The following is a 13,294-nucleotide window of genomic DNA, read 5'->3' as shown; positions in this document are numbered from 1 at the left end:
CTTGCCCCCAGCCGTCTCGCAGCAAACAGAGGTGGCTAACCAGGGCCAGGGGACTGTCCCCACCTGGCCCCACCCCTCAATGCTCTCATGAGTGTCAGGGTCCCTTCCCCCACCCATCCTGGCCATGTGCTATCCTCTGAATCTTCTGGGTCCTCCACCTGGAGGGTCCAGGACTTCATGGCCCTCAGGCCTCAAAGCCCCAGCGAAGCTGACTGAGCCGGGGAGGGGCCTGAGGACCCTCCAGTGGAGGAGGTGCCCTGTCTCCGCAGCCATAGGTCCTGGTCCCAGCACAGCCTTCAAAGCCCAGCTTGGATGTGTGTGTGTATGTTAGTCGCTCTGTCCGACTCTGTGACCCTATGGACTGTATCCCACCAGGCTCCTCTGTCCATGGGATTCTTCAGGCAAGAATACTGGAGTGGGTAGACATTCTCTTCTCCAGGGAATCTTCCCAATCCAGGGATCGAACCCCGGTCTCCTACTTTGAAGGCAGATTCTTTATAGTGCTAGGGATGTCCCTAGCTTGGATGAGGCCCCCTCAGATCCCACAGTCACCCCCGGCCCCACTGGCTGGGTGGCTTCCAAGGCTGTGCCGTCCAGCAACTGTGGTCTGAGGGAGTGAGTATGGGCACCTGGGGGCACAGAGGGACCGTTGATGAGGATGGAGCCCCCATTGCTGTGGGCCCTGCTGGCAGCGGGCTCGGCCCTGTTCAGTGTGGGGCCCCTGAGGATCAGCAGTAACAGTGGTCAGGACCGTGTCCCCACATGGGAGCGTGTGGGTGCTTTGAACCTTCAAGTAGGTTAAATGTGCCTGTGTTTAATGGGGGTAGAGGCTGAGGTCCAGAGAGGTCCGTGGGCATATTGGAAGGAGAGCCAGTCTGCATTTACAAGAACCGAGAGTCAACCAGCACTGTGAGGGAGGGAAGAGTCCGGGATCCAGATAAGGGGCTGACAGCAGAAAGCTGGTTTCATTTTGGGCAAACAGCCTGTAAGAACCTTCTCTTCTGTGGGTTATGATGATGCTCGAGGCACTGTAGACTCAAAGAGATCCTCATGACCGAAGTTCACGGCAGCATCACTCATGGTCTCCAGAAAGGGGGAAGCAACCGAAGTATCCGTCGTCAGATGATGGGTAAACAAAATGTGGTCCAGCCATACGCCTATTCAGCCTGAAACAGGGAGGAGGTCCTGACACCTGCTCCGTCGTGGGTGGACCTTAGGACACGAAATTGAGCGAAATGAACCAGACACATGAGGACACATCCTGTGTGATCCCAGTTCTGTGAGGTCCCTGGAGGAGTCAGAGTCCCAGAGACCCAAAGTAGGAGGGTGGGAGCTGGGGGCTAGGGCAGGGATGGGGAGTGAGCGTTTCATGAGGACACAGCTTCGGTTTGGGAAGGTGAGGACGTTCTGGAGATGGTGGTGGGGTTGGCTGCACAACGGCGTGAAGATGCTTGATGCCGCTGAGCACTCCAAAATAATTAAGGTGGTAAATTTTACTTTCTGTGGCTTTTATCTCAATTTTTTAAAAAGCCACACTGCAGTGTTCCCAGATGTGGGGGTAGAGGGTTGGTGTATGGTGCCCACGTCCCTTGGTATTTGGGGCTGTCTTGGGGCCTGGGGCCCCTCTGATGCATTAACAGCATAGGAGGTGACGGGTTAAGGACACCCCCTGCTTGGTCCTCCAGCTCACACGGTGCTTAGCACAGGGCCAGGGAGAGTCGGCGGTGATTTAGAAGAAAAACAGTGAGATTTGAGCAATCTGTGGGCTACCTCGCTGCCCCCGGGGCTCGGGGAAGTGGTATATTAACCAAGGAATAAAGGAGAGGAAGAAAAAAGGCCAAATCACATCTCTCTGAAACAAAGAGGCTTTTTACCAGGAACAAGCCTTGATAAAAATTACAGTGGCATCGCAAGTCGTTCAGAGCCTGCCTGGGGCGATGGAGGCAGTGAGGAAATGGGGATGCGGGGCCTGAAATAGGCACGCCGCGTCCCTCGAGCATCACATGGATAAATAATCGTCTTAGAATAATGCACCAGCTCTAAGGAGGGCCAGGTGGTCTGGGCTGCAGGCAGAGCCCCCACAGTCCTGTGTCAGCTCGGCTGAACCATGGGGATCTGGGGTCTGGTGTCTGTGAGCAGCCCCAGGGCACCGGGGCCAGGCTGCAGGCTGGATGCTGAGGAGGGTGCAGGGGCCCCAGACCTGGGTGTGAGGCTCACCCAGCCTACCCGCCGGCCTCCCATGCAGGAGGGGAGGGGGCAGGAGTAGCTCCTCTGATTCCCTGTCTGGATTTAAGGTTCTCAGAGCAGGTAGGCTGACCCTGGGAGGTGAATCTGACCTTGAGTTTGGCTGAGCTTGATGGTAGCCAGCCAGCAGCAGGAGACCCATGCAGTGGATGAGATGAGGGCCTCACCTGGTCCTTTATCCTCTGGGCATCAGTTTCTTCATCTGCAGAATGGGTAGGCAGTGATCTGCTACTCAGTGCTACGGGAAGACTGAGAAGAGGGCGACAGGCAGGGGCTCCTGGGGGCCTGTGATGGGTGACAGTAGCCTTGAGCCATGCTCCATGGCTGGTCAGGCCCCCCAGCCCTGCTCTTTGTATCTCTCCTTTGTGTCTGTAACAAAGCTCCCCCAACTGAGGGCTTCAAACAGCAGAGGTTTACTGTCTTCCTTCTGGAGGCTCGGTCACCACGTGGCCATCTTCCCTGGGGGGTCTCTCCGCATGACTGTCTCCTTTTCTTATCAGGACACCAGCCATTGGATCAGGGCCACACTGATGACCTCATCTTAACATGATCATGCCCGTAGAGACTTTATTTCCAAATCCAGTCACGGTCACAGGTACCGGGGGTTAGAGCATCAACATATTTTGGGGACACAATTCAAGCTGTAACGTCCTTGGAGCTGTACCAGCCATCCTGATTGTCATCAGGTGACAGGAGGCCATGGGGCCAACAGGGCAGTCAGTCGGCCGAGTCAGAGGCCTGGATCTGCCGCCGCCAGCTCAGGGCTTGAGACAGAAAAGGTGCACACGTGTGACAGTGGCCAGGAAAGTGGTTGCCGTCTTGTCTGGACTGAGAGAGGAAGAAGGATGCTGGCATCCTTGTTGGGAGGTTCCCATACTTCTGGCACTTGCAGAAGAGGCTGGGCCAGAGAGGTGAGGGAGACTCCAGACTCACCAGGACCTAGTTATGATGCGGCTCCATCAGCCTGGCAGCTGGGGCTCATTGGCCCAGGTCCCTGCAGGCAGTGTCCCAGGCGTGGCTTTGGGAATATAAACGATGACTGTTATTAATATTTAGCATGTTTGCAGGAACGTCTTTTCCAGGAGCTATTAATCTGCCATGTTAATAACAGCCACGCTCTGCTTTGGGCTCAGCTCAGCAGTGCTGAGTGGGGGGGGGCGGCCAGGAGCCAAAGTGCCCACAGCAGCCACGATCCTGGGCAGCTCGGGCAGCCAGTGGGACCCTGGATAGCCGTGGCACCGGGCAGGGGCATTCCTGGAGTCAGGACTCCTAGTTCTCATCTAAAGCCAAGGTCCAGGGCTGGGGGAGGGGTTTCCGTGGTGGCTGCAGTTGATTAAAAGATCAAGAACAATAGCAAGACCAACCCTGTCAACTGCCAGCTTTCTCTTTCCAGCAAACCTTTTCTGGAAGTGGGTCTGCAGCCGAGGACCCTCCCACCACGGAGGGGCTTCCCCTCGCCTGCTGCGCTAGACGGAGAGGTGGCTACACGGATTCCTCCCTAGGAATCAAGGCATCTTATTTCATCCCTTTACCCAGTGGCTCCCTTAGGCCCAGCTCATCTGAGTGTGCATGTCCCTCTGTCCTTCCCTTCCACCCCAGCAGTGGCTAAGATGGCCATCATGAGAGTCACAGATCACAGGGACTTCCAGGCTCTGGGGCAGTGGGAGGTTTGGGAGTCTCTGAGGGGCACAGCATGCATTCATTCATCCATCCATTCTCTGCTTGGCTCAAGAAGTCAAAAAAGTCAGAAGATGGGAACCAAAGTCCTACCTTGTTTTTCCAAGAAGACTCATGCGGGAGGTGAGAAGGCTGGGGGGCGGCGGGCTATGGCTGAACCCAGCATCACAGATGTGCCCCCAACCTGTGGAATGCTGGACCAGGTGGGCTACCCCACATGGGTGGAGGAAGGAAGCCGTGAAAGAGCAGCAGAGATACCCGGCTGTCTTCCCAGAGTTGGGGCCAAGCCGGTCCAGGTATCATCTCAGATTAACCAGATTCAAGCTCCTGTTACTGGGGCTTCGTCTCAGGGAAGAAGAGTCAAGAGTGAGATGTGAGGGTTCCTGCCTTCCAGCCTTCCACCTATCTCATTTAAAATTATCTTCAATATTCTCCTTGCCCCCATCCATTTAGGCATCCATTCATCCACCATCCATCCATCCACCCATCCATCCACTGTCTATCATCCATCCGTCCATTCATCCATTTATCCATCCATCCACCATCCACCCATCCATCCACTATCTATTAATGCATCCACCAGCCACCTTTCCATTGATCCACCATTCATCCAAACATTGTCCATCACCCATTGACTGCTATTCTACCATCCACAATCCAACCACCATCATACATCATTCACCATCAATCTATCCATTTATCCATCTTCTTACTCATCTTTCCATCCACTCTCCCCTGCATTCATCCATGTATCTATTCCTCTATTTATCCATCTATCCATCTGCTTATCTACTCATCTACCCATCCACTAACCCAACCATCCACTCATAAATTTACCTGTTCATTTTATGGACACAAGGGAGGCCATCAGTAAAGGCTGGACACTTTTTAAGGTATTTTCTCATTGCAGTGGGGACACTAGAGTTGTGTGATGTGCTCTAATCAGCTCCCAGCTCTGCCCTGATTCGCCATGTGGCCTTGAGCAATTCATTGCTTCCTGAGCTTCCCTTCCATGATGTGAGGATGAGTGTCACAGGAATTAGAGCAATCATATTGCTGGTGTGTCTGCCCTGGGGCCCGTCAGCACCCAGCATACACAGGCCGGCAGAACCAAGGAGCAGATAGCATTTGGACCAAGCCCACCTGAGGTTCCCCCATTGCTTTCCCAGCCTCCCAAGACAGTCCTCAAATTGGACAGCTGACCAGGGATGTGCTTCCCAAAGTCTCAGATCTGTTCTCTGTTCGACTTCACCTCGACCACCACGTTCCTTTTATAAATTGAACTGAATAGTAACTTTAGTTAAAAAAAATTTTTTTTTGAACAGAACCTTTGAATACTGCTTTTGATAGGCCTGGTGAAACTGATTGCTACTTGGACATTCAGACCTCGAGCTGGCCTAGGAGGGGGTGGGGTATGACTGTGCTCCAGCCCGCCTGTCCCTGGGAGTGGCTGTGATCTGGGGTCCCTGTTGTTGGTTGATGTGACGGGAACTTCAGACCCGAGCCCACCCAGATCCTGGAAAGGGCACTTCCTGTGGATCTGCGGCCCCATGTCTGCCGGCCTCTGTGTAGGAGGCTGCTGTTGAGAAGACCTGAGAGGCCTGCCCAGGTCTCATTGAAATATGTCAGAGTGTTTCCTGGACAGTGCATGGGTCCTCTCTCTGCCGGCAACACCAGGAAAAGGGGGAAGGCTCATGTTCTCTTTTATACAAAAAACTCGTTAATAAAAGCAAGCAGCCAGGTCTAGGGTTGACCCTCTGGAGCCCACTCTGCAGGCCGGGCAAGGGGAGGCTTTCGCTCTGTCCTTGGGAAGCCCTTGGCAAACCCCCACCTTCCTGCTCTGCCTGGCGGAGAGCACGGGGGTGGAACGGACCAGACATGGAATGAGCTCTGCCGGGATGGGCCGCTTTAACAGAGTTCTCCTCCTTCAAGTGCTTCTGATGGAAACAGTCAGGTGTAGTCTGGACGGGATCACAGAGATGTGGGGATGATCGTGCTTCTCCTGCTGAGGGGCACAGTTTTGGTTGTTTGCAATGGGAAGCTCCAATACTTTGGCCATCTGTTGCAAAGAGCCAACTCATTGGAAAAGACCCTGATGCTGGGAAAGATTGAAGGCAGGAGAAGGGGAACAGCAGAGGATGAGATAGTTGGGTGGCATAATTGACTCAATGGACATGAGTTTGAGCAAACTCACCCAGGAGATGGTGTAGGACAGAGGAACCTGGAGCGCTGCAGTCCATGGGGTTGCAAAGAGTCAGACACGACTTCACGACTGAACAACAAAATGGGTCAGGGATGAATGAGATGGGGCTGTGTGGTTATGCGCTGGTCTAGATCTCCAGGGTGAGCTCCTGGAGTGTTTAAGGAGACTGGTCCCCTGGGGCTGAGTCCTGTGTCCCCAGATGCCCTCTAGTTATTCGGGCACTTCAGACACGCTGCCTCCACAGTGGCTCCTGTACTCAGCTGGTCCAGTCCCCCCACACCCAGGTGCAGATTGAGCAGGTCTCTGGGGGGCCCAGGAATTGCAGCTGAAGTGCCTGGGGTGGGATGCCAGTGCCACTGGTCTGGGGACCCTGCTTTGAGACCCCTGAGCTAGAAGGGCGGAAAGCCCCCCAAATCCAGGCTGTGTCCACCTTTTCCTCACCCTCCCCCCAGCCCAGCCCACTCAGCTGGCTCCTGTCAGGAACCTGCAGGTTTGCACCATGGGTGCCCTGCTCTGTACCCCGGTGTCAACCGGGGTAGATGCTCAGAGGGCATGTCCCCTGCTGCCAGTGACTTGCCTTTCAGACAGACTTGTCCTTTCTGGCAGTGCTCTGGGGGCCATCCCAGCCGGTCTGTGTCCCTTGGGCAGCTCTGGGTGCAGAGCTCCCTGGAACCCTTGTCCTGAACTCTCGCTGGTCACCATGGCATATGGTCCTATCTCCAGTGACATTTGGGGTCTGTCACTGTCTCCTAAATGTAGCTGGGCTCCTTCACACAAGGGCTACACCTGAGGTTAATTTCTAGCTCAGTTCAATTTACCTTCAACCTCACTCTGTGTGACGCAGGAAGTGCCCCTCAGCAGCCAGTCCCCGAGTGGCTCAGACCCTGAGTAAAGAATTTGCCCACAATGCGAGAGAGGGTTCAGTCCTGTGGAGATGGGAATGGCAACCCACTCCAGTATTCTTATCTGAGAAATCCTGTAAACTGAGAAGCCTGGTGAGTTACAGTCAGTCCATCGGGTCACAAAGAGTCGGACACAACTGAGCAGCTAACACTTTCAGCAGCCAGTCCCCACATGTCCTTGTGTCCAGTGCCACAGGACCCAGGTTAGATCTTTGCCGGTGGGCAGGCTGGTGGGGAGAACTCCCAAACTTCCAAGAGGTGCTCTGTGGATTTGTCTGGTTCAGCGGTCACGGGGTGCAGCACTACTGGGAACTGCCGGCCCAGGGTCTGTGTTATGCCTGGTGGGGCTCCAGGAATGGGGCACCTTGCAAAGTGTATGAGTGGGCCTGACCTGACCTGGGCGTGTCCCTGGCTAAGGAAGAAGTTGCTAACAAACTTCAGCCCCAGATGTGTTCTTGGAGAGAGCAGTGGAGTGCCAGGAGCTTTGGGGGAGCCACCAGAGCCTGGGCCTGGCCATCACACCACACCCCAGCATGTGTCACCTTGCTGCCCAGGGACAGTGTGGTTATTCTAATATACATGCAGAAGGGGTCAGCTCCATGGACCTGGCCACTTTCAAGGTGGCTGGCTGATGGCAGAGGAGCCAACCCAGGTCAGGCTACAGGGTCCTCCTCTGAGGATGAACCCAGGAGGCAGCCCTGTTGACTCTGAGGCCTGAGAAGGAGTGGGGCCTCCGGGGCTGGGGTTTTTGGGGTCATCAAGGGGTCTGTGGAATGACAGAGGGCCTCCTGGGCTGGGGTCTGTGGGGTGACGGGGACCTCTGGGGCTAGGGTCTGTGGGGTGACCGGCTGGTGGCACAGGGCAGGGAGGACCTCAGGCTGCAACCAGGAGGCAGGTAGCTGCCTGGCCTGCGTTGTCCCACTGGGCAGGGCTGAGCAGCCCAGGTCCACAGGGAGCAGTGAAGGCTGAGGACTGACAGTGCAGTGACCGTGTGGGGCCTGGGTGGAGTCTGCCTGCTGCGGACTGTCCTCCCCGTCAGGGCTCCGTGAGCTGACCGAGTTCCGGGTCCAGCTTGGCCACAAGCAGGGCACAACAGTGGTGTCCTGAGTCCCCTTTCTAGGTGGCCTGGCTCACAGGGGTCTCAGGGTCTCCTTTCCCCCCTTGTGTAAGGATCTCTCCTGTCCTGTGTCAGGGCAGTGGCACCTCTCGATCCCGGTCAGGATCAAGTTGGCTGAAGACAATTTGCTTTTTACCCACCGACCCCAAGATCAATGCTGGACAGGCCAGCTCTGTGGGGAGTGGTGCTCAGGCCCACCAGCCACGCTGCCTCATCCTGCAAGCCGGGCCCTCAGGGCACCCCGCTGGAGCCTCTGCAGCCAGTCTGCACTCCTGTGATGTTCACACACCCACTTCTAAGAGATGACGGTGAGACACAATTGAACCAGAAAGGAAACCCAGACCTGGATGCATTTTCAGTTTTTCCCCAAAGTGTTGCCTGTGCTAACTGTTTGCGTGGAGGGTGTTTCTCTTTTGGGTGAGGAAAGGAGGGTCTCACAGCATGTGCTGGAAGGGACGAAGCTCTGCGGCGTTTGTGGGGTGAGGCCTGGCCAGCGTGGGCAGAGCACATGGCCAGGCCTGGATGGCTTCCTCTGAGCACAACGTCCCTTGTTCCTGGCACCTCTGTTCTGGTGGCTGTGGGGTGGTGTGAGCATCCCCTAAATGAGAAGGTCCTCCTGGACCAGGGCAGTGTTGGGGAGCAGCCTGCCAGGCTGGGAGCTGGGATCCGGGCCCTGGTGCCCCAGGACAGGCCTGGCCTAGGTGCCTGGGTGCAGGGGGCATGTTGTTGGGGTGTGGGTCCTTCTGCTCTGTGCTCCCTGGCTCTGGAGGAGAGCGATGTGACCCCATATGTTGGGGGTCAGGAGGATAGGCTAGGCTAGTTTCAGGGCCCTGATCTGTACTTGCTGTTCAGGACTGGCCTCCCTGCTCCCCCACACCTCCTGAGATACCACGTGGACACCTCCGTCAGATTTCAGGGTCCAGGGTGACCCAAAGAGCCTCCAGGAAACTCCAGATTGGGGTAGATCGATTGATTGCCTTTAGTCCCCACTCACCTCCAAGAGTCTGCACCCCTCAGTGAACCACTTAAAGGTGGGATCTTAGCTCACTTCTGCACTGGAGGGAGCCCCCGGGTTTTCAAGAAGCATCTTCTACTAACGGCTACTCTCCTGAGAAACACGTGACACCTGGCCTCTCAGCAGGCTGCAGCAGGGTGACCCCAGGAACCTCCCAGCCCGTGGTGGGACTGCCTCGTGCTGGAGGGATACGGGACCCCCACAGAGGGGCTTTCTCCTCCCTTCTTCTTGGGGTCTCTGGGGGGAGGCAGCCATGACCTTCCCACCCACCATGAAAAGGCAGGGTGCTGGCTGAGGTGGCCTCAGGCCTGCTGCTCAGGATTCATTGCCTCCTTTTACACGCTCAACACACACACCTGCTGTCGTCACACATATGCACACTCACATGTGCTCACATGTATGCACTCACATGTATGCACTCATACACACACTCTGTCACTCCCGGCTCCAGGGGGTAGCCCACAGCCTCCCAGAGCCCTGTGTGGTTTCATGGCTTCTCCTCCAAACCCTGCCATTCAGTGAAGGAGGAACCAGAACAAAACACCCCCTCATATTGACTCAGAGAAGCCCCCCTCATGCTCCCCCTGGCCGCAGGTCAAGGCTTAAATCTGCTGATTCCCGGGTTATGAGCAGCCAGGAGCTACAGAATCAGGGAAGGGCGGGGGGGTCTTTTCACCCTAATCACCCCTGACTTGGGATGCTGCTTGTTTGGCCAGGACAGGTTCATCAGCCCTGTGGGGATGATACAGGAAGGACCCCCTGCCCTGGCCAGTCGGGCACGATCTTGTTCACTGGGGCCTCCTCTCTCTCCAGACCCTGAAATCCTGGGCTTGGCTTGGTATTTGGATGGGGCTTCTGGGTGGGGAGGAGTGTGCTCAGGGATCTGGGTTAGAGGGGCAGACAAGCTCCAAACTGGGTTTCAGCATGAAGTCTGCCCCCAGCCCGGCTCCCTGGCTGGGACCCAGCCCCAAGGCAGGTGCTTTGTGGCTTCACCACTGTGGCCGTGGGTCCTCTGTGGCTCTCCTCTTCTTCCTGTCCCTGCCTACACCGTCTGCTCTCCTCTCCTCTCTGCTTTTATTATTGGGTTGATCTCCTGGGAGAAATGTTGGGAATGACAGACTCAGTCATGAACCCTGAGCCTAAAACAACCGCAAAACCCCAGTGAAGGACCTCGGTCCCCTGACGAGTGAATAACGCTGCAGCCAGCCTAGATGCCAAGGTCGTAAAAACCTCCTGCTCTTGGCACTGCCTCCGGCCCTTCCAGGGAGCGTGGGCTGGGAATGTGCCGGGGGTCAGAGGCCTGGGTAGCAGGGGGCAGGGGCCAGGGGCAATGACACCCCCTCCCTGGAAATACCTGCCAGCCCTGGGCTGAGGGGCTCCTCAGGACCACCAGGGGCTGGTGGTCCCAAAGGCAGCCTGGCTGGGGCTCTGGGCCTTTCCATCCAGCCTCCCTGCTGCTCAGGGACCTCAGGAGAGGACAGTCTGTGCTCATCCTACACAGGCTTCAGCAGCGTCCGGACAGCCTTCTGCTTCCTGAGGGGCCTCGGGGGCTGTTCAGTTCATCTCCTATTTTCCAGGTGTTTTCTCTGCACCCTTAGGCCTCCTCTCAGCCATGTCCAAAAAAGAGCCTCCCCACGATCTCCGCCGGCCATGGGGCAGCCAAACGAGACCTGGGCTTTCCTGGTGGCTCCAGGCAATCACTTAACCCCAGTGACCGCAGAGGGTGGGAGGCGGGCAATGCACAGCTTTCCTTTAATCAGCAGGAAACACCGCCTTCTCTCCTAAGCTGTTTGCTCGGCCAGTAAATTAAACATGCCCTTCAAGCGTTGATTTTCCTCCAGTAGGTGAGGAGTTTGGGGAAGTAGAATTCAAACAGAAAAAAAGAAAAACCACCCAGAAAAACAAAAAAGAGCCCTGAGATGGGCATGCATGGATAGGAACAGGTCCTTCTTTCTGCCCAGTGCCTTCACACGAGGGGCTGGGCTCCTCACCAGCCGGACGCAAAGGTATCAGACCCTGGGTGGAGGGGATGTCCCACCCAAGTCTGCTGGAGCTCCATGCAGTCACCGGGTCACATAATAAGGTGGCATGTTAATTACTCCTCCCAATTCACCTTGGTGTACGCGCCCCAGGAAGGGCTGGGGGTGGTCTTTCAATCCTCAGCAGTCTTGGGTCCTTGGGATGGGTGCACACCAGCTGCCGTTCTGTTGTTGCATTTTTGAAAGGGTCCTATGAGTCAGTTAAAAAGGAACCGTTGGCCACTTAAAAGATAATAATTACTTCTGTGAACACTGCTAAATTAAATAAATGTTATCCCCATCATTTTTTAAGACTTTGGTTTCTTTTGAAAGAAAACATTTTGTTATTTCTCCCGCGCATCAGTTTGAGTCAGTGTGAGGACCCTGAAGTTCCCCTCTGCCTGGAGACGTCTCTCCTACCCTCCCATGTCAGGGAATGGGGAGGGGGCCACGAGATGAGAGCCAGGGTGACCACAGTGTTTGGGTCCCTTTCTGAGGTTTTCAAGTCCGAGAAGGAGGGCGGAAGCATCTGGATCAGAGGTCATCAGGCTCCAAGCGGGGAGCAGCTCACCTGCCACGCCTCCCACCCCCAGCCCCCTCCTCCTGTCTCTCTTCTCTGAGTTTTTTAATCTTACGAATGAGAGCCACCTCACGTGAAAACGGACCATTTTAAAGTGTACAATTCAGGGGCACGCTTGCCACCTTTGTCTGGTTCCAAAACATTTTCATCTCCCAAAGGAGACCCCAGGCCCACCAACCAGTCACCCCTACCCCACCATCACGGGTCCTGTCTCTGTGGGTTTGCCTCTTGTCCGTACATTTGGCATGAATGGAATCTTAGGACTCGTGGCCCTTTGCGTCCAGCCTCCTTCACTCGATGTGACACTCGCGAGGCTCGCCCGCGCTGCCCCTGTGAGGTCAATCTTCTTCATCTATATCGATGTGAACAGCCTGTTGTGCGTCTGGACCACGTTTGTTGATCCTCTCATGTGTTGCTGCCCTTGGGGGGCCTGGGGGTGAACATTGGTGGGATCCTCACCCCTGGCCTCCGCGTTTGGCACTGTAAGGCTGATGCCGGAGTGAAGCTGGTTTTCTGGCTGTTTGACCAGCTCGCTCGCCCTGTCTCCTCGCCCCTCCCACTCTTCATTACCTCTTCTGTGCTCAGGGCCACCCTCAGGTGGACTTCCAGGCGGCACTCTTCTGGGGACAGCTGCCTCTTAGGTTGGACCCCAAAGAAAGGGCCACACCGGACAGACAAGCTGGAGACCCTTTTGCTTAGTCCCGTGATCTGGGAGCCCCCAGGGCTCCCGAGTTCATGACTCAGCAGGCCTCTGTCCTAATCTGCCATTAAGTAGTCAGGGGACTTCTAGGAACCCTCCCCAGCCCCAGTACACTCCCACACCACCTCCATCCCAGAGCATCCCAAATTTCACATAGCTCAAGTTCTGAGTCCCCCCCGAGATCTTGGGACTTGCCCCATTCCCCAATTCCAAGGCTGTAGACACAAACTGGTTCCAGAATGAATGCCTCATCACCAACCCCCCAGAGTGGAGCCCCCAAGAGTGTTTGCATTCTGGCTGTGCCCATCCCATAGAGCGTGGGCGTCCCTCCTGCCCTAATGCAGAATGGGCCAGTGTGTCCTCAGCCATTGCCAGGGGCTTTGGGAGCCTGGGGAGAACTCTGCTGACCTAGGGGGTCCGCATTGTTCCCCAAGTGTTGCTGGAACCTCCCCCTGGGAGCCCCTAGCAGAGGTGGGTGGGGGGCCCCTAGCAGAGTGGGGGGTGGCCAGCCCGTTTCTCTTCTGTCCCCTGTCCCGGGCGGCCCCTAAACTCGGGGCCCGGAAGCGGAGCTGCACAGGCTGACTCTGTGTTGTCTCCTCCAGGTGACGGCGACATTGTAAATAACATGTACGGGCCGGACCCCGACCTGCTGGCGGGCGAGAGCGCGGAGGACGAGACTGAGGACAGCATCATGTCCCCCATCCCCATGGGGCCGCCGTCCCCCTTCCCCACACCCAAGGAAGGCTCGCCATATGAGGCCCCGGTCTACATCCCTGAGGACATCCGCATCCCCCCGGGGTTCGAGCTCCGGGAATCCTCCATCCCCGGCGCCGGCCTG

General features: G+C 56.3%; 1 protein-coding gene across 1 annotated transcript in view; it reads left to right on the top strand.

The window, feature by feature from the left end:
• The window catches only part of PRDM16 (PR domain containing 16), a 315,916-nt gene that overhangs the window by 69,698 nt on the left and 232,924 nt on the right, over positions 1-13,294 (top strand). The window contains exon 2 of the mRNA XM_010849972.1: positions 13,059-13,290. Within this exon, the coding sequence (XP_010848274.1) occupies positions 13,059-13,290 (232 nt within the window). The remainder of the gene's footprint in view (positions 1-13,058; positions 13,291-13,294) is intronic.

This window comes from Bison bison, unplaced genomic scaffold (assembly GCF_000754665.1).
Source record: "Bison bison bison isolate TAMUID 2011002044 unplaced genomic scaffold, Bison_UMD1.0 scf7180017864289, whole genome shotgun sequence".
Taxonomy (NCBI): Eukaryota; Metazoa; Chordata; class Mammalia; order Artiodactyla; family Bovidae; genus Bison; species Bison bison.
This window is presented reverse-complemented; position numbering and strand designations above follow the sequence as displayed.